Source organism: Ruditapes philippinarum, unplaced genomic scaffold, assembly GCF_026571515.1.
Source record: "Ruditapes philippinarum isolate M1 unplaced genomic scaffold, ASM2657151v2 ctg4587_1_1_1_1, whole genome shotgun sequence".
NCBI classification, from domain to species: Eukaryota; Metazoa; Mollusca; class Bivalvia; order Venerida; family Veneridae; genus Ruditapes; species Ruditapes philippinarum.
Window position 1 is genome coordinate 84,715 of NW_026864220.1, and position 22,786 is coordinate 107,500.

The following is a 22,786-nucleotide window of genomic DNA, read 5'->3' on the forward strand; positions in this document are numbered from 1 at the left end:
TCAAATATCTTCAGAACCGCAAATATAAATAATATATACAGAATAAAAAACTTTAATATCCTTAAATTTATAGATAAATACCACTGCTTTTTGAGCTATGCAAAATTACATTTTATGTGTATGTAAATCAATATAGTACATTTGTACATTATAACTTTGATATTTATTTACACAAAATGTTATCGATTCTCTTGACTTTCATCACGAAATTTCTCATTTTCTACCTTACTACAATCTAGTTCAAGTTTAATAATCTAGAGTTTCATTAAAACCTATTCGTCCTATCATCTTCGCCTCTTTACGTATATACACAGGTTAGCCCTTAGTCATATTCTACATAATATATATAAGTCATTTCCCATAACTAGCTAAGTTGCTACTTTTTACGAGTTCCGTATATGCGCATGCTCAGAATTTGTTTCACTTCCGGAAACGGCAAGTGCAGAGGTACATCCGTGCTGTCTGATCATGATCTGAACTGTTCGATATTCAGTCAGTGTGTATTGTGATATTTTTTTTAATGATAAATGGATTTGTCCATATTGACCATATTGAAAGAAGAGCAAGTCCATTCAAGATATTTGGGCATGATTCAGGTCACCAGGCTACTATAGTACTAATCAATCGTTCTTTCTGGGAAGACGCTCACCTTTAGCAATTGAATGGCTGCACACTCACACATTAAGGTATTAAAGACCTCCATCACACCCCTCTCTCACACGTATTCAAATCAAACAATGTTGAAAATGTGCTTTGGTCAAGGTACCGGCAAGTGACTTTAGCGGCACAGGAACCGTCGGCGACAATCCTACCAAGAGATGGATGCACCCTACATAATGCATTTTTGTTTTTATTCAAATTAACGTGTTCGTTTTCCTTAATATAACATTATTTCAACGATTGTCACAGTTCGTAATGTTAAGATAATGCTCGAAGGAAAAAGTATTAACTTACAATTGCAGACAGAATGTTGAGTGCACAATATGTCACGTAAACAAACAACACAAAGTAACAAACAATTTGCAGCAATATCCTACAATATCGAGACAGCTACTGCAAAAAATCAAAGGTTGCCTTTGTAACCTTTTTCGTTTTTTCATCCTCTCCCTCAACAACGACTTCCGTTCCGCCAAAAATCAGTTTCACAAAGACACCTCGATCTTTCCCGCCAGAAAGATCCGGAACTTCAACTTCCAGCTGACCTAAATAAGAGCAGTCTGCATCCGTGACGTATTGAGGATCTTCCTTTGTAGATGTGTATAAATCAAAGATCAATGTCATTTGATCTGCTTCTAGTGGCGTGTATCGTTGTTTTGATTGCACCTCACCAACAACCAGTTCTTGACCTTTCTTTACATGACAAGCAAACACATCCTTGCATTTAACACGTTTTCCAACTTGAACCTTTTTGTTTTCCGGATGTACACCAGCTTTAAAATCACGATATACTCGGATGCCATACGCACATTTTGCAACACGTGACACTATGGTAATTGGGTTATGTCCAAATATCACAGCTCCCTTTAAAACCACCAAACCAGCTTCTTCAGGTATGATTAATCTTTTGTCTTGAAAACTTGATCTTATAGCTTCTTGTAGCATTGGTGATTCAGAAAAACCGCCGACGAGTAAGATTGTATCAACTCCCTGACTTTTCGTATCCTGAAATATCGTCTTGATATGTTTTACAGTATTTTTACACGATTCGTCGTACCACGACTTTACAATTCCCATATCAATTCGAATTTTATCACTCAACCATTTAACTTTATCTTTAAAGTCTGGTATCTCACTTATTCTATCTTTAAACAGTTTGCCTGTGTCTTCTTTATACAAGTCTGCCAAGCGAACTGGGATTTTTATGGTCTCTTTTCCAGTTTTTCCAGCTACTACTCCTCTTTTTTTAGTTTCAAACTCTCGGAGCAGATCGATGTGATCTTCTGCAGCTTCTGTTTTGAATCGCTTATAAGTTTTTTCTCCTACAAAATCAACAAATCATTCCTTAAAACTTTCAATTTCACATGTACTCTCGTTTCTCAAGACTTCACATTTTATGAAAATTTTTAGTACAATATATCTTATCATTAATTAAAATATTCTTTCACTTTGTGCAATTAAACATCATTATTAAAGGCTTATATTTAATATGTTAATAGTTTTGTTACATACTGTTATAGTGTGGAGGAAAAAGGCGTAACAACGAGTCATCGAAAAACAACATTCAAAGAATGATTTAACCATGTTGATATGACAGGTACAATGCGTGTAAGACATTGTATTGGTATCGGGCGGAATAACATCACCATTTATATAACTTTTGAATATGTTCTGATACCCAAAGACGGCTTAAGGAAACTTACAAATGTATGAGTCTACAGAACTGTATTTCGACGAAAATTTCGTTGAAGCTTTTTTACTGACCTGTTATTTTCGCGAGAAAGTTTTCATAAGCAGCATCGACTGTCGTGCCTCCCCACGCGCCACCATTCGCTGAATGTAATTCTTTGAGTTTGTCCGAATCAACGACTTCATGTAGAGTTATATCAACTGTTCCGCCTGAATGTAGTATAAGATAGAAATCGTTAATTAGATGTTAATCTAACTTCCTTTAATGTACGTTTTTCGTTGTCAAAAATGCACACATGGTATTCTCCTGCAGCAGCAGCAACAGCAACAACAATAACAACAACAACAACAAAACAAAAACAAACAACCACAAGTACGTATAACATGCTTCTCACGTACAATATGTACTCAGATCGGAATTAAAAATATGAACTCTTTAATTTCAGACCGATTTTAACCAAATTCGCATAATTTAAATTTGTTTTTATAAAATGCATCAATTTGCAATCCCCAGTGAATGAAAACAGTTGATTTACTGAAAATGAGAACTAAAAATTATGAACAATTCATTATATGTTCTGGTATAAATTTTCTGACACACGTTACTTGACTTAAAACAAATTTGAATAAAATAACAGCATTAATACAACAATAATATAAACAGCATTAACTTAAATAAGTATATTTAATTCATACCGATGAGGCAACACACATCATATATACTAACACTTAACCTTTGCATTTACACCTTAAAATAAACGAATATAGATATGTATTATCTAAGTCTTAAATATCAGGTATCGCCCAAAGCAGGAGAAATTTATTTGTGTAAACTGCAAAATAACTTATCTTACACATAATGCAAAACTTTGCGTCAAAGATTGGTTGGACAAAGTTTTTTACGAAATAGGAGAGAAAAAGATGAACAAAAGTGAAAAGGAGATCAACTTTCGAGGAAGTAGCCAAAATCCAGTCGCATAGAAAAGTACCTAGTGGCTCAGCAAACAGACACAGAGCAAGAAACGGGGGTAAGAGGATGAATCAATGTTGCCTTACCTCCAACGTCAACCACCATGTATTTTCTACCTTTAGAAAACGGAGATACACGCATGGAACCGGACATGTTCCCCTCAATTGACATTTTGTCAACCGGAAGATGCATACAAAATAACGAGGCTGCTTCCGGTTCAAGGGCGATAATCAGATTTTCTGTCTTTATTCCAGCCTAAAAGATCAAATTTGAATAAATTAAAACGTTTAACAAAATGAAAGCAATAAAATTAGCAAACCTGACTGAAAATGATCCAGGCTAGTCTGTTCGTGCATTGCAGTGGTAAATGCAAGCTCTCGTTCACGCCCTGTAGCACCGCCTTAAACGGAACTCAAACATGAATGTGGTTCTAAGTATTGAATAAATGCAGTCTCTATAAAATTATACAGTTGGGCTGATAAAGAAATACGTTTTAATATAGCTAGATTTCACAATTTCTTAAACAAATTTATAATAATATTTTAATAAATTATTTGTGACATTAAACCTACAATTTCTGCTGCCTCTCTCATGAACTGTTTAGAGCCGTCATTCCATATGGCAGGGACTGTTAACACCCATCGTAAGTCATTATCATCTATATCATGTAATCTAGATAATTTGTCATAACATGCAGAATAAATTTAATGATGTTGGGTTCCAAGAACAAATGTTAGTATTTTGGAATATTACTAATAGATACAACACAATCAAAATGGTGCAATTATAAAAGCACAACGTTAATTTAGAGCTATATATATTCTTTCTAATTGACGGATTAATACATATGTATAAATTTTGATATAATATAAAGTTCAATGGTACAATGAAATCGCTACGAAGTATACATCAATATATATCCTAAACAGATGTATCCACATGTATTGAACGTTTAGTTAATGTGTGTAATTCACTTGAAGTTGTTATAAAAAAATATGCTAGAGAACAATTTATCAAAATAGAATCCTATGAAAACTTGTATATCATTATTTTAATATCAAAATTGCATCTATTTGTTATCAATATTAGCAAGGTTTGATTTGAATACTTACATGTTACGTAGACATCCCATAAGGTGATCTTTCAAGTATTTGATAGCTATACCGAACACCTCTAGAGCCTTCATCTTATGACCAAATTCGTCTGTTATTTCTATATCTCGCTTTAATCCCTGTGATCAATTAGAATGTAAGATCAACAAGAGAAAGATAACAGTTTAAAACAATACGGCAACCAAGACATTGCAAACATGCCCTGCATTATAGAAGTAAAATACTAAAAAGGTAATATGAATGTCATTCAGCAGGACTATGAACAAGAGCTGTCACAGGAGACAGCCAAGCTCGACTAATAAAATACTGGACGCAGTAAGGAGGACAAAACTATGAAAGAAAAATCAATTATGTACAATTATGTATTAAGTTATAGTAAAAAAATAACATTTGTTAAGATAAATTCCAAGATCAAGGGAAACAATTCTAGAAATAGTCACGCTAGAGTTATGAACCTTGTCACACAACATGTATGTAATGATAAGAAGTATATATTTGAAGTTTGAAGTAGATACCTTAAAAAGTAACAAAGTTATAATATTTCTTAAAGAAAATCCTAAGTTCAAAGAGAGATAAATCTGTAAAAATTACTTCAAGAGTTATGAACATTGTCACATAAAATATAATTGATTATAAGGAATAAGTATTTGAAGTTTGAAGTAGATACCTTTAAAACTAAAAAGGTTATAGTAAAAATAACATTTTTCTAGTAAAAAAATCTAAGTTGATGGGGACATAATTCTTGCAATATTGGTGCTAGAGTTATGAATCTTGTCACATAAGGTGTGGATGATGATAAGGTACATTTATTTGAAGTATGAAGTTGATCCCTTTAGAAATAAATAAGTTACAGTAAAAAATAATATTTTTTAAAGAAAATTCTAAGTTCAAGGGGAGATAAATCTGAAAATATTGGTGCTAAAGTTATGGACCTTGTCACATAAGATGGGGATGATGATAAGGTACATATATTTGAAGTATGAGGTTGATCCCTTAAGAAATAAAGAAGTAACAGTAAAAAAATTGTATTTTTTAAGGAAAATTCTAAGTTCAAGGGGAGATAAATCTGAAAATATTGGTGCTAGAGTTATAAACCTTGTCACATAAGATGTGGTTGATGATAAGGAACATATATTTTAAGTTTGAAGTTGATGCCTTAAGAAATGACAAAGTTATAGTGAAAAATATTTTACTGCACCAAAACTTTAATCTGGACGCCGACGCCGGGGCGAGTAGGACAGCTCTCCATATACTTCGTATAGTCGAGCTAAAAATGCTGTCTTTATTTCATACAAAGGTACAATGTACATGACAAAACAAATCTGCCTTTATTTACACTTCAAATCTAAACACTTAGAAATATTCCCGCAATCAAAATTCTGCACAGAAGCGACGCTTTGCAAATTATGTCTTCCGAGAACGAAAAAAGGTTGACGCTTTTTATATGACCGGAAATGCATATCTTTAAGGTAATTGGTACCAATAAACAACATATCCTCACAGCTTTAATAACGAACTAAAAAGATCTAAAGAGATATGATTATATGAAATAGTATGAAAATGTTAAATTTCATAAATACCATTGAATTACATAGCATCATCTTAAAGCGTCTGAAATAATAGTAATCCTTGTGTTCCCCATTAATCGCTAGTTCACCATACTCGGTTTCTGCTTCATACCCAAAAGCTTTGAATGTCTTGTCTTTGTTTAGGAGAAGAATTGTCGGTGTTTTAAATGACATCAAGGATCCTGTACCAGCGATCCATTTTGTCTGAGCATAAACTTTTGTAGGGTCTTTAATATACTCGTGTTTTAAAGAGAATGCATATCCAGAGTAAGTCGTACCAAAGTCAATAGCTGCAACGACCAATTTATCTCCCTTACTGCTTGGTCCTCCCTTTGTACTACCTTTTGCACCCGACATCGTCAACCTTTTGTATTTCTGTAATTGCAATACCACCAATTAATTAGATAATTAGATAATTGAGTTAAATATTATTAAGAGAAATAATCATAAAAGCATCGTAATGTCTGTTTCAATGTTAAATTGTCCAGTCAGTTTATGGCTCATTCCAAAGTCAAAGCAAAAAATGTGCTTATGTTATGGTTTTTACAATAAGGAGAACGAAGAAAGCGAGCGCTAGTCCGCGACAATGGGTTCTTCAAGTAAAAGGGGTTTGGGTGCACCTCACACACTTCCTTTATCGGTTACGGCAATTAATATCTCGCAAGCTACCCAGTTAGCTTACGGAAAGTCGGTGGTTCTACTCAGGTGCCCGTTAATGCTTTAAATAATGTACAGAGGGACACCTGAGGTCTTCCTCCACCAGTAACTTTAGGTGGAAAGTATGACATTTACTATCTAGTGCTGGTGCGCGACGTTAAACCCCCCAAAAATATCTCGCAAGCTGGTTTTAAATCATGAAATTTGAGGACATATATATAAAGACAATCAGACAAAATTCCTTCGAATATAGAGTTGTAAACGAATGGAACCTACTTTCCAGTCAAGAATGTGAATGAGTTTAAATCAAAATTAGATAAACACTGGCAGTGGAGAAGATTCAAATTTGACGATATTTATTGAATAGACCAATACCGTAGCGGACGACAAGAAAATAGAACTCGAGGAGAATGGTTGCGGTAGTCGATCTGTTAGGGACAAATAAAGTTTCCCATACATCACAAGGTATCACAAGGTATGTATGCTAATTATGTATGTCTTTCAATTTATAGGCAATACGAGATATAAGAAATGAATGCTATATATATAATAGATATTTTTAAAGATACAATTTCTTCCGGTCCCTATACTTGTACTCCTGTTTATAACCATACATTGTATTTATAAAATTGGTGTTGCCCTAGAAGGACAAGTAGGCTTAACTTGTATTAAACAATCTTTCGTAATTTTTAAAGAAATTAAAGAATTACAATGTACTCCTGTACTAAACAATAACAATATGAAAACGAAATTATTAACGCGGAAACCTCCATAAGTTTTGCGAAAGTTTTCATGAAAAAAAAATATCCGTAAGTGATGGTGGACTATTTATGCTTTCGTATTTTTCAACCAATTGAAACTACATGTTTAAACACCATAAATATTGAAACAAGACGTTAAGTATTTAAAATATCGTCCTTTCTATCAAGTTAAGCCCCTTGTGTTAGATAAGTTATTCAAATAAGAGCGAAATATTTGCAAAATTGTTACACGTATTTATAATAAGTAACAGCATATGGCTACTTTCGATTTAATTACTCGCCGGTAGAAACCGGCGACTATATTTGTAACAGTTTAATATTATATCTATGGTAGGAGAAGGCCTTAAAATCTGAATATAAAAGCATATCAATAACTGAACAATTAAGGACCACAATTATTTTTATAATCTTAAAAATTCAAAAATAAAGTAACGTTGCTAAATGAAGTGAAATGTACAAATATTGACATCTTAAAAAGCAACATTACAATTTTCATAAAATGAATTAATAACGTATCCCTATGGACCCAGTCAGTGAATTTAGGGATACTTTTACTTTTTTTCTAAGTGTCAAGCGTTGCTATTTTATGATTGATAAATCATGAATGATATTTGAAATGACACATTTAAATTATTTGGTTGTTTATATCTTATGAGACCTATTATAATCCATTATTTTATCTAATTATAAACAGATACTCCCTGTTCTATTGTAAGAATCACGTGACTACACGTTGTATGTTAGTGTTATAGAATCTATTAATAGTAACATATTGCTGATAAGAAATACCAGTTGGAAAACGGTATGGCGGCTAATTAGATGCAAATGTATAAATAATTACAAAGTTATCTTTCATTAATCAGTTTCATATTTTATATCATTAGAAAGGTCTGTATACTCATAATCAGCACATTAAAGAATTAAATAAATTTTCAAAACCTTTTCATTTTTTCTTGGTAAAGTGTTAAACTTAATTGGCCCTTTCTGTCAACGTTCAATAGTTTAGTTTAGGTTGAACATCACGCTAAAGAGGCACATTTATTGAAATACATAGTGGTAATCGTCGTCTTCGTTATATTCCGTCGATTTCCGTTGCGCAAGTTACCAAAATGGTATGACGGATCGTATTAGATACATAATAAAGAAAACTAATAAAATATCTTTTTGTTAATATTTTATCGAACTGAAAGGCAATTAAACGTCGGTATAGATGGATACCGAAAATAAGCTATTTTAGCGAAAATAAGATCGCGCTACGAAAATAAGATTTATTTTTGAAATAGTGCATTTAACTGTTGAAATAATTATGTAAGTTATATATTTATGCATTCTTTGCATGATTTTACAGCAAATTAAATTTTCAGAACCAAAAAAATATCTAAAAAAAGTACAGTTTGAGCCGAAAATACATACGTACGAATATAGCTCAAATCGCCGTGTGAGCGAAAATAAGATAGATAGATAGATAGATAATTTTATTGACGTAAACAGTACAGTTTTTTTGTCATACAATTGCATATACATAAATATCATAATTTTATCATGTGATTTAACAAACAGTGAACACAATTTACATTGTCAACATATTGTTTGTGGAGGATGAATAAGATGTTTACATATATATGAATCAATATCATATACAAAATAAAAATAAAATAAATTGCTTCCATAAAATTCCATAAAAGTTAACAAAGCAAAGACTTTTTAAGTATAAAAGCAGTGTAAATAAATCTGGAAAGATTTCTTATTGTAGCTTGATTTTCACTCTTAAAAAGCTCTGTAAATTTTATAATATATGGTCTTCTATAAAAATAGGCTTTGATATATTGTTTTCTAAAATGTTCGTACAACGGACATGATATAACAAAATGGTATTCATCTTCAATATCTCTGTTTTGACAAAAAATACAATAACGCTTATTTCGTTCCACTTCTAGAATAGCGTCCAGTTTCAATAGCCAGTTTATGTGAAGATAATCTAAATTTTGATAAAACATTTCAAAACTTGAATGGCAATAAATCTAAATATAGTTCGAATCTAAATTCTGTTTTAAATTGCTTATACATAAATAATGTTTCACATTCTTGCAATCGTTGAAACCAGTTTTGTTTAAAAGTATCAATTAGTCGAGCATTAAAAAGTAGATGAAATTTACCTAGATCAACACAGGATGGGTTGTTCCAAACATATGAAAAACCATAGCAGTCCAAAATACTTTTAACTTGATATGCCCAGTTATTTTTGATAACATTACATTTACAAAAATTATCATATAATCTGTTAATAATATATTTGTAGACGATACAATTTTACACCAGAATTTAATAATGCGTACTATAGGTATATCTGTTAATGTAAAGCGGATAGCGCCCTAATTCACCATACACACCCATATTTGTACAACAAGATTTAACATTTAATAACATTTTGCAAAATTTCAGATGGATCCGTTCAATTTCTTTTGACTTACTGAATCCCCAAATTTCGCAGCCATAATTAAGAGTAGCTGTTACAAAAGCATCAAAAAGTTGGCATATAACACTAGGTTTAAGATTTAATCCCTTTATATTATGCATCAAAATATTAAGGGCCTTAAGGCCTTTACCAGCCAATGTTTCTTGGTTTAATATGAATGTACCCGTATAGTTAAAAACAATCCCAAGGTAATTAAAATTATCAACTATTTCTATGTTTTCATTATTATATGTCCAATGCTCATTTTGCTTTATGTGACCTCTTTTCCTAAAAACAATTATTTTCGTTTTGAGGGTATTTACTTCTAGGCCCCATTTGTTACAGTATGTATATAATAAATCTAGACTATTTTGAAGATCGCAAACAGTGTCACTTAAAATAACCATGTCGTCTGCAAAAAGCATTAGAATAAAAGTAATATCATCTAAGGTTAAACCAATGTCATGCCCTGTTACAACCTGAATTGTAATAAAACCGGAATTGTAATAAAATTATTACAAAACTGGTTAGGATGCAAAAATATTATTACATTTAGGTAGTCAACCTGAATTGTAATAAAACCCGAAAATGTAATAAACGGTCAAAACTCAAGAAAATGTGGCAAGAAAAGTCTCTTTCACATACATGGTGTTTAAAAAAACTAATTGGGACTTGGAATGTGGACATCGGAATTTTTATAAAACTTAACATGGAAACGAATTAAAACTAAAAGAAAATACATTTCAAATTTGAAGAGCAGAAATGGTATCATGAAGTTGATTACAACCTGCATTCTTTAAAATACTTGACATACATTTTATTCCTACGATACCATTGAGAAATTAAGGTCACAGTAATGTTAATTTATTTATAATATGAATAAATAAAGGAAGGATGACGTTCATTCAAATGTAACAATCTTAATACAATTCCAGAAAATGTGTCCATATAGTACCTTAAATAAACAATCTGAAGCGTAATGACATCGTGAAATTTAACTAACTATGTTATACGTAGCATTTTCATTTTCACCAAATAATATATTTTTTGAAGATCATCTTTACTAACGATATAATAGCAATAAAGAAAATTTGCTTGCTTGGTGTATAGAAAAGTTATTACAAAACCGGTTGAACTGCAAAAAAGTTATTAAAATTGCGTTGACGACCTGAAATGTAATAAAACTCAAAATGTAATAAACTTCTGAAAGTTGTCTTTTTCTAGAATAAATCTTCAACAACAACAAAAACGGAAAAGAAAAAAAATGATGAACAAACCAACTACTAATGAAAAAATAACGTTCTACATCAGTCAGTTATAAGAATTGTTGATTTTTGATTTAAATGAAAATGTAGGAGGAACAGTGAAAGTTAAGTGTAACAATTTTATTACAAAACCGGTTGAATTGCCAAAAAGTTATTACAATTCAGTAGACAACCTGAAATGTAATAAAAAATCAAAATGTAATAAATTTTTACTAGTTTTCATATCATCTACTAATAAAAAATGACGTTAAATACCAGTTATAAGTAATGTTGATTTAACAGTATAAGTCAAGTGTAAAAATTTTATTACAAAACCGGTTGAACTGCCAAAAAGTTATTACAATTGAGTTGAAAACCTGAAGTGTAACAAAAAACACGAAATGTAATAAACTTTTCAAAAGTTGTCTATTTCTAAAATAATTCTTTAACATCAACGACGAAAACAAAAGAACCGATGTACATACCATCTTCTAATAAATAAAAATAACGTTAAATATCAGTTATAATTAAGTAATGTTGATTGTTTGATATAAAACAAAATGTAGGAGTAACAGTAAAAGCCAAATGTAACAATTTTATTACAAAACTGGTTGAACTGCAAAAAGACGAAACAACGAAACAACGAAAGAGAAAGAACCGATGAACAAATATCTACTAATCAGATATAACGTTCAAGATGTGTTATACGTAATGTTGTTAAATTGATATAACAGAAAATGTAGGAGTAACAGTAAAAGTTCAGTGTAACAATTGTATTTCAAAACCCGTTGAACTGACAAAAACGAAAAAGAAAGAACCGATGAACAAACCAACTACTATTTAAAAATAACGTTAAACATCAGTTGTAAGCAATATTGATTGTTTGATATAAATGAAAATGTAGTAGTAACAGTAAAAGTTCAGTGTAACAATTTTATTACAAAACAGTTGAATTGCCAAAAGGTTATAACAATTCAGTAGACAACCTGAAATGTAATAAAACCTCAAAATGTAATAATTTTTTAACCAGTTTTCTATTTCTAAGATACTTCTTTAGCAACAACAACAACGGAAACGAAATAATTAATGTACAAATCATCTACTAATAAAAAAAATAACGTTAAATACCAGTTATAAGTAATGTTGATTGTTTGATGTAAAGGAACATGTAGGAGTAACAGTAAAAGTCAAGTGTAAAAAGTTTATTACAAAACCGGTGGAACTGCCAAAAAGTTATTACAATTGAGTTGACAACCTGAAATGTTTCCGTTGTTGTTGTTGTTGCTAAAGAATTATCTTAGAAATAGAAAACTGGTTAAAAAATTATTACATTTTGAGGTTTTATTACATTTTTAACGTTATTTTTTTAATAGAAGTTGGTTTGTTCATCGTTCCTTACGTTTCCCTTGTTGATAAAGAATTGTCTTAGAAATAAAAAACTGTTAAAAATGTATAACATTTTGAGTTTTTATTACATTTCAGGTTGTCTACTGAATTGTAATAACTTTTTGGCAGTTCAACCGGTTTTGTAATAAAATTGAATTTTAATGATACTCCTAAATTTTTCATTATATCAATTAATCAACATTACGTATAACACATCTTTAACGTTATTTCTGATTAGTAGATACTTTGTTCATCGGTTCTTTCTCTTTCGTTGTTGATGTTAAAGAATTATTTTTCAAGAAATTTATTACATTTTGTGTTTTTATTACATTTCAGGTTGTCAACTCAATTGTAATAACTTTTTTGCAGTTCAACCGGTTTTGTAATAAAAAATTTACATTTGACTTTTACTGTTACTCCTACATTTTGTTTTATATCAAACAATCAACATTACTTATATCTGGCATTTAACGTTATTTTTATTTATTAGAAGATGGTTTGTACATCGGTTCTTTTGTTTTCGTTGTTGATGTTAAAGAATTATTTTAGAAATAGACAACTTTCGAAAAGTTTATTACTTTTCGTGTTTTTGTTACACTTCAGGTTTTCAACTCAATTGTTATAACTTTTTGGCAGTTCAACCGGTTTTGTAATAAAATTTTTACACTTGACTTTTACTGTTAGTTTACATCAAACAATCAACATTACTTATAACTGGTATTTAACGTCATTTTTTATTAGTAGATGATTTAAAAACTAGTAAAAAATTTACTACATTTTGAGTTTTTATTACATTTCGGGTTGTCTACTGAATTGTAATAACTTTTTGGCAATTCAACCGGTTTTGTAATAAAATTGTTACACTTAACTTTCACTGTTACTCCTACATTTTTATTTAAATCAAAAATCAACATTTCTTATAACTGACTGATGTTGAACGTTATATTTTCATTAATAGTTGGTTTGTTCATCGTTTTTTTTTTCTTTTCCGTTGTTGTTGTTGTTGTTGTTGAAGATTTATTCTAGAAAAAGACAACTTTCAGAAAGTTTATTACATTTTGAGTTTTATTGCATTTCAGGTTGTCAACGCAATTGTAATAACTTTTTTGCAGTTCAACCGGTTTTGTAATAACTGTTCTATACACCAAGCAAGCAAAGTTTCTTTATTGCTATTATATCGTTAGTAAAGATGATCTTCAAAAAATATATTATTTGGTGGTTGTACAAAATAGAAAATAAAAATGCTACGTATCAGATAGTTAGTTACATTTCACGATGGCATTACGCTTCAGATTGTTTATTTAAGGTACTATATGGACACATTTTTCTGGAATTGTATTAAGATTGTTACATTTGAATGAACGTCATCCTTCCTTTATTTATTCATATTATCAATAAATTAACATTACTGTGACCTTAAAAGTCAATTTCTCAATGGTATCGTAGGAATAAAATGTATGTCAAGTACTTTAAAGAATGCAGGTTGTAATCAACTTTATGATATCATTTTTGCTCTCCAAGTTTGAAATGTATTTTCTTTTAGTTTTAATTCGTTTCCATGTTAAGTTTTATAAAAATTCCGATGTCCAAATTCCAAGTCCCAATTCGTTTTTCAAACACCATGTATGTGAAAGAGACTTTTCTTGCCACATTTTCTTGAGTTTTGACCGTTTATTACATTTTCGGGTTTTATTACAATTCAGGTTGACTACCTAAATGTAATAATATTTTTGCATCCTAACCAGTTTTGTAATAATTTTATTACAATTCCGGTTTTATTACAATTCAGGTTGTAACAATGCCCTCTTTGTAAAAATAGCTCAAGATCATCAACAAATAATGAGAACAATAAAGGGGACATAACCTCTCCCTGTTTTAAGCCTACAGCACACTCAAAATAGTCCGAATATAAGTTACAACCCTTGATACAGAACTTTAACTTGTGAATAACATGTCCCTTAATATTCTAAATAATTTTTCCATCAATACATAACTTATGACAAAATTTTTAGCCATAGGTTCACGAGTACTATTTAAAAATACACAACTATCAAATGCTCTTTTTCATATCAAACCATACATACATTAATACAAACGTTTATTTCATTTAAAATCTTATGTGACAACAGCGTTTAATAACAAATGCTGCATCTACCGTAGAACGACCCTTGCGGAAAACCAAATTGAGCATCGCTTTAGTTATATCATTTTTTTCGGACCAATCATTTCCAGTCGTTTTATTCATTAAAATTCCGATAGAGTAAAAATTTTCGATAGACCAACTAACAAGATGGTGCATGGCACCTTCTATCAATTTCCGTAGCATAGCATGGGTTCTTTTGGGTGTTGATATAGTATAAAATAATAGGTTTCGACCTTACCTATAATACTCGTTAGCACAGACCAAATCAAGAATTGGAGAAATTAATGTCCACATGAATTCTAAAAGCTTTTGACATTTATGAAAAGTATCTACTGAAATGTGCCGAAAGTATATCATAGATCCGGAACGGATCTTACTATATTTAGTATTATCATTCTAAATAAATTAATGCACTACCCTACAACACTTTATTCTCTATTTAAAGCTTTCTTTAAATATATTAAGAAACTTCAGTGAGACTTCAGTTAGTTGTGATTGGCTTATAATAAACATGGTTCTAAATCAAAGTTACTACCACTACCTATCTTTACATGTACATCAAAATTATAATTTACGAAACAAAATTCCTTCAGCTTCATTTATTCAGATAATTCATTAGGGGTTTGGAAATTCAATTATTGTTTAAACTTGAAAAATATTTCAAAAAATCATCAACAGTTAATGTGCCACTTCCTTTCTCATTTTTTCTACGAAAAAAACTTCCAAAAGTCTTTTGGTTTTGAATGACGTAAATTTTCAATTCGTTTTATTTTTTCACATTCAAATTTATTTTTTTCTTTTACGCTTTACTAACATTTTATACACACATTTTAAACGCAACATTTCAGTCCTATTTTCCTCGGTTTTGTGTCTATCATAAACAGAAAGTGAATCGAAAAAAGCCCACTTAGCTTGTCGACATTCATCGTCAAACCACTCAGCCCTTTTACATACTCTATTATCACATTTTACTCTATTTGGGTCAATAATGGTAGTTTTCTTAAAAAGTGGCAATGCTATATCATTAATAACATCTGTAAACCTTTCAACACAAGAGTCTATAGTTTCACCGTCACAATTAATAGAACATGCATCAACAATACGGTTTAACACAGGCAATTCTGCAATTAAATGTCTTCTAAATTCATTTTTATTTTGTTCAGACCAATTAATACTAGTTTTCTCATATGAAGGTTTTATAGTTTGCTTATTATAACAACACAGAATATTAAATGACAAAGCACAATGATCAGACCATTCAGTTAATGGTGCAACACAAAAATTATCAATACTATGGAAATCTTGATCATTTAACAATAGATAGTCTATTAAACTTGAGCCAGAGCTGTTGATAAATGTAAAAGAGCCTTCATAATCGCTTGCTAATCTGCCGTTCGCTATTCTTAACGACATAGACTTGCACAAATCAATAAGTTTTGAGCCGTGTGTATTGGTAACTCTATCCATTGATTTTCGCTCACACGGTGTATCAGGCATATAACTGTCATCGTTCAAAAAGTCAATAATATGATCACACACGATATAGTCTCTTTTTAACCCTACACGCGCATTCCAGTCACCTATCAAGAATACCTTTCCCTTTGATTGATAACTATTAATATCTTACTGCAGCAATTCAAACAAGTCAGTATTTATAATGTTATAAGCGGGTGAATTTTCAACCCATATATAAACACCTGCAAGAAAAATATCCATGTCTAGGCCAAAAAAGTTTTTATCAAGTTTTACCCAAATAATAGCATCATGGTATGTTTTAACAACAGAAATGCCCTTTTGTAAACTCTCTTTTATATAGACAACAATTCCACCGCTGCAGCGCTTTGATTTTTTGTGTTGAAATTTTCTAAAACAGTTTAAACAAGTATAACCATTTATATTGCTTTTTGTGTGCTCGTTGGCCCAAGACTCCTACAAGAAAATTATGTCATAGTTACAAATATATTTTACAAAGTCAATGTCCCCGATTTTATGTGTTGACAGACCATTAATGTTCCATGAGAGCACCTTGACTTCAGCCTCCGATATTTCCTAGTATGCAGACGGATTATCTGTGCAAGTACTTCCGGTTCCGCTTTGGACAGACTCGGTTAAGCGGACCTGCTTCCCATCTATAAATAGCTTATCGTAGCTGAACCAGGCCTTTTTATCGGCAGCACGTGCTTCGCGAAGCTTTGGTAATAGTGCCTTTCGTCGGTCTGCTACCTCCTTAGGAAATTGCTCGTTAATGTAATATCGAGTTTTTTTCAATGCTGGGCTTGCGCGTCTAATCATTTCGCGATCTTTAAAGTAGGTAAATTTTGCCACTATATTCCGAAATCTTTGTACTCTTACACCAGGATGATTAAAAGACCTTTCTCCCATGAGATGCACTCGCTCAAATTTTAATGAATCGACCAGGTCTTGTGCCAATTTCATTTCTTTCGTTAAGAACGTACGTAGAATTGCTTCCGTTTGCTCGGGTTTTTCATCAGCATCTTCTTCTATCCCAGAAAAAACGAGATTGTTCCTCATAGTTTGTGCCTGGACATAATTAACAGTACTTTGCAAGCTCATTTTATCATTTTGTAATTGTGAAATTTGACTATTAGCCTGTGCCAGTGCCATCTCAAGGTTATCCATCTTATCCGTAATTTTGTTTGTTTTCTCAATATTTGAAACATTGCTATCTTGCACATAATTCCAGACTTTCACTAGTTCAGTCTCAACATTACCGACCTTTTCTTCCAGAACATCAAGTTTACTCAACCTTTGGTCCATTTGGGTTATTTTTTTATTCATATTTCTGAGGAAGTCCATGATGTCTGAATTTGAAGGGCATGGGTCATTTTTGCTCGTTTCGGGTGTTGCACTTTTATGCTCAAAAACGGAATTATCAAGATTATTCATTTCTGCAATGGAATCATTAAACAAAACAGAGTTTGCACCTCTTATTACGTCACTAACGCTGTCATTTATGCTTGAACCACTGCCACCGCTGCCACCGCTGCTTCCGGTCGAGCGTTGAGCCGGAAATTTTGATTTAGCTTTTGGTTTTTTGCCACTGTTACCACTGTGTTTACGTTTACCCATAGATTTTAGTTAATATGTAGAATACTATATAAATTGTTCAGTTACCGATATAAAGATTAATCCTTGAACTAACATTCACTTATTTGTTCGTGCTTTAAAAATCCTTTGTTCTCAATGAAGAAAAGTTATTTTCGCAAAGTTTACCTTATATTGACAAAATATTCCAATAACACTTTAATATATTTATCCTCCATTATTTATATTCCCTTTTCAATCACAAAAAACACAAATATTGTCAATAAACACTTAGAAAACGGATTTTTTATCACGATCAAATTTATTTGCGTTCACCGCCATTTAATCACGTGATCGGGTCTACGAAAATAAGATTTATTCTTATTATAATGCATTAATTAAAAATGTATTTTTGTTATTATTAAATTATTTGTATGAATGAAATAATAAAGACTGAAATGTTTTGTAATGAAATATTAAACGTTTGTTCGGTAAATATGGTAAATATCCCAAATAGTATAGAAAGAAGGCATGCGAAAATAACCCAAGATGGCGACTACGAAAATAAGATCATAACTTATAAAATTGTATTAATTGCAGAAATAAAATCTCCTCTTATAAAACAAGAAAATGTAGTGGGGTGAAAAAGCATCAAAATAAAAGCAAGAATTAACTAGCGCGAAGAAAAAAAACCCAGAAACAAAGACTACTGTCTACTGTATATAGAATATATGTACGAAAATAAAATCTATACAGTACTCTACGAAAATAAGATCTGAAAGTATGAAAATTATGTAAATACGAAAATAAGGTTATACGAAAACAAGATCTCTTAGTAAATAATACCTGTATGAAAATAATATATGTATGAAAATACTTATACTTGCACGAAAATAGGATCCAATTGAAAATCATGATGATCTATACGAAAATAAGATCTGTAAACAATTAAAACCCTTATGAATTGATATTTGTACGAAAACAAGATCTAATTGAAAATATGATTTTTGCCAAAATAAGATATATATACGAAAATGAGCTATATTAAAAATACCTTCATGAAAATACTATCTGTGCGAAAATAAGATCCTATTGAAAATGTGATCTATACGAAAATAAGATCTATAAAAAAATTACTGTATGAATTGATATATCTGCACGAAAATAAGATCTCTGCAAACATAAAATCTGTATGAAAAATAATGTTTTCAAACTATTAAAATTTTTACAAATATTTTATAAGGTCTGTGAATATGAAATACGAAAAATGATACAAATGTATGTGTATGAACATAATATCTGTTTCAGAATGATACGAAAAAATGATCAAAATCTGTAAATAATAGGATATCTAGCTATATGAAAATAAAATATCAATATGGAAATGATTTATACCAAAATAAAAGATAATTAAAAAATACGTGTAATATAAAAATAATATCTATATTTAGTAAAAGATCAGTATATAGCTTTGTTGCTTTAGTGCTTTAATAAGATAATGCACGGACAAGATGAGAAGGAAAAATTATACAACGTATGACACGTGCACATGGCTGTCGGCAGCAATCAATGCGCTAATACGATGATTGGATTATTGGATTTTCGCATACGATCTTATTAATGCCCATCATTAAAGGTGTTTATTGGCGATTTATCACAGTCACCAATCATATCAAAATATAGATGTCTTAATTTTTTTACAGATTTTGTTATCATACAGATATATTTTTACACAGATCTTATTTTAGTTCAAGATTTTATTTTATAAAGACATTATATTCATATAGAGTCGTTTTTCATGTAATTCTGATCCAGAATATTATCATATAAATATTATTTTCGTGTAAATCATAAAAAAAATCTTATTCCTATACAGTCATTATTTCCGTACAGATCTTATTTTCGTACCTGTAGATATTTTTATGTATCTTATTTTTGTAAGGATATTATTTTCATTTCACAGATCTTACATCTTTAAAAATCTTAGTCGAATACAAACATTATTTTCATACAAATCTTATTTTCGTATAGATTTATTTTCAATATGATCTTATTTTCGTAAATATAGTATTTCCATACAGGTTTTATATTCAAATAAATATCAATTCATACAGGCTTTAATTGGTTTTACAGACCTTATTTACTAATAGATCTTATTTTCGTAACCTTATTTTCGTATTAACATTATTTTCATACAGCTTTTGTTTCCTTACAGATCTTATTTTCGTAGAGTACTGTTTAGATTTTATTTTCGTATGGTACATATTCTTATATAGATTTAGATCTTATTTTCGTAGTCGTTGTTTCAGGTTATTTTTGCACTTGTTTTTTCTAATATTTTGATACTTTTTTTCACCACAAACATTTCTTATCTTATAAGAGAACATTTAATTCTTAAAATTTATTTGCAAAATCATTAAAAATAAAGTTAATACTATTTTTAATATAAGTTATGAACCATGTAAATCTTATATAGCCTATATTTTCGTAGACGCAATTATGGTTATATGTTCATGCGTTTTTCTATACTAAATTTGGAATATTTACGTACGGATTTATATGTATTTACCATGTTTGCCGCACAGACGTCTAATATTTCATTACAAAACATTTCATTCTTTATTATTTCATTCATACAAATCATTTGATAACACAAAAAAAAATACGTTTTAATACATTATATCAAAGATAAATCTTATTATTGTAGACCTGATCTTATTTTCGCTTTACACGGCAATTTGAGCTATTTTCATACGATGGTATTTTGGGCTCAAACTTCACATTTTATAATATTTTTTTTTGTTTCTGAAATTTATTATTTCATTCATACTAATCAATTATTAACAACAAAAAATACGTTTTTAATACATTATATCAAATATAAATCTTATTTTCGAAGACCCGATCTTATTTTCGCTTTACACGGCAATTTGAGCTATTTTCGTACGATAGTATTTTCGGCTCAAACTTCACTTTTTTAAATATTTTTTTTGGTTCTGAAATTTAATTTGCTGTAAAATCATTCAATGAATGCATAAATATATATTTTACATAATTATTTCAACAGATAAATGCACTATTTCAAAAATAAATCTTATTTTCGTAGCCGCGATCTTATTTTCGCGAAAATAGCTTATTTTCGGTATCCATCTATACCCATTAAACGTTTACAGCATTTGTAATAATAAAATATGTAATGTAGTAAGAAATAAATTCTTATATTTTACTCTTAGATTAAACTTTTGTTACAATAATCAGAAAATATTTTGCCTAGTACCACACTCAACGTATTTATTCCACAAACACATACATTGTAAACAAAGATTATAATATAAAATGAAGTCCAAATAATGTTAACCCTTTTATGTAATCTTATTTAGTTATATAAAAATTATATCATATCAGTCAAGTTTGGTCGTAACAAAATACATTTGTTATATTTAAAAAGTCGAATACGAATTAAACTGCATAATGGTTGAAATCGAAAGAAGAAAATGCCATACATATTTCGATGACAAATTAAACTACTATCTAGAACATATATTATGTTTACTGTAACACTTACTTGATCTAGGCAGCTAACGATTGATGCAGCAATATGTATATATTCCCTTCATTACAATCGCCAGAATTTACATAACCATTTTTTCGGACATTTTTGTTAGTACTTCTATGAAATATAAAGCATATTATACTTCCTGGTTTGTCTATTTAAAGATTGTAACTTCATGTACATGAATAATCTATCTTATCTGCTACCCTATTTGATTTAATAAAAATTTATAAGTAGAGGTCATTGTTTAAATACATTTCAAATGAGATATTTTGATAAAGCAATTAATCAATTAAACATTCATAATTTAGTACAGAAATATGTCAAGTAGATCGATACGTTTTTGTATAAATTGTCGTTAACTCTAAATGATATTTGATAATCTGTGGTATTCATAGATCAAACTGAATGTATGACATGCTATAATATTAACGTTGCGCCAACACAATATAGGTCATATGGCGACTTTCCAGCTTTAATGTTGGAGGAAGACCGAAATGCCGAAAGTTGATTGAGTACTTAAAAGTGACCATATATGCAGGATCAACAAACGGCACCAGCTTTTACAGAATATCTTTACAAATATTCTACATCCTTGAGCTAAATGTCTGAAGTTAAATATCTTAATGTCAAGTAGATGGTGATTCAAAACATCTCGGTGTTATTGAAGAAAAGAAAGCAACGGAGCCAATTTATTATCATGGCGTTGTAGCAAGTAAAGTTGTCTTGAACAAGTTATTTCTAGAATTTTGCGATAGTGGACAAACGTACTTACGTAGCGCTTATTGTTGTGTTGGCTACACTAAGTTGTGCTGGTTGCAGAAAGTTGTGATGGCTAAACAAAGTTTACCGAAAGTTGTGTTGGCTACACCAAGTGGTATTGGCTACAGAAAGTTGTGATGGCTACTTTAATTTGTGTTAAAGTGAGAGATACATCATAGAGTCAAACGTGCATTAAGCGACCGCGCAAGGGAAACACCCAAAACGGTCCTTTAATGAAACGGTCTCTTGAGACAAAGAAAGGGAACCCGACACAGTGTTGGGATAGTGTAAAAAGTGATTTTAGAAAAAAATATATACAGTTTATATAGTCTATATATTATATATAAACTATATATACATTTTTTTCTGGAATTACTTTTTTTACACTATCCCAACTCTGTGCCAGGTCCCTTTGAGAAAAAGCATGATATAAAAGTCAAAATTTAATTTAAATCTTTCTTTTGCGATGGGAATGTTTTTCAACTTCATTTATATAAATGTTGATAAGTGTGATATCATATGTAAATTTACGTATCAAACTTGTACCTCATGTCAAGTAAAGTTTTTAAATCAAACAATATTCAATTAAATAACAGTCAGTTTAACATAAGCTACATTTTGCATATATAGTTTTTGACCGACATAAAAGACATGTAACGAAAACGATTATTATTGAACATTCGAAATACCAACAATAGGTGTGTGATTTTGGACCCTTTCAGAGCTGAATTTGGCTTTTCGGATTAGTTTATAAATGCAACATTTCTGTTTAATATCGGAGTTC

At 30.3% G+C, this 22,786-nt stretch overlaps 1 protein-coding gene across 1 annotated transcript; it reads right to left on the minus strand.

The window, feature by feature from the left end:
* Positions 1 to 81: 81 nt before the first annotated feature.
* On the minus strand, positions 82 to 22,767 carry LOC132724859 (heat shock 70 kDa protein 12A-like). The gene is made up of 7 exons (XM_060709818.1): positions 21,253 to 22,767; positions 6,009 to 6,371; positions 4,429 to 4,547; positions 3,889 to 3,988; positions 3,403 to 3,571; positions 2,422 to 2,556; positions 82 to 1,979 (listed from the first exon to the last, which is right to left on the minus strand). Exons 2-7 carry the CDS (start codon positions 6,351 to 6,353, stop codon positions 1,051 to 1,053), a joined length of 1,797 nt encoding a protein of 598 aa, XP_060565801.1. The 5' UTR covers positions 6,354 to 6,371; positions 21,253 to 22,767; the 3' UTR covers positions 82 to 1,050.
* Positions 22,768 to 22,786: the final 19 nt, after the last annotated feature.

Coding starts and splice junctions, on each gene's coding strand:
- LOC132724859 (XM_060709818.1), bottom strand. CDS start 6,353: ATGTCGGGTGCAAAAGGTAGTACAAAGGGAGGACCAAGCAGTAAGGGA. Junction 3,989..4,428: donor ATGGGATGTCTACGTAACAT/GTAAGTATTCAA, acceptor CAAATTATCTAG/ATTACATGATATAGATGATA. Junction 2,557..3,402: donor CATGGTGGTTGACGTTGGAG/GTAAGGCAACAT, acceptor TACTACATTCAG/GCGGAACAGTTGATATAACT.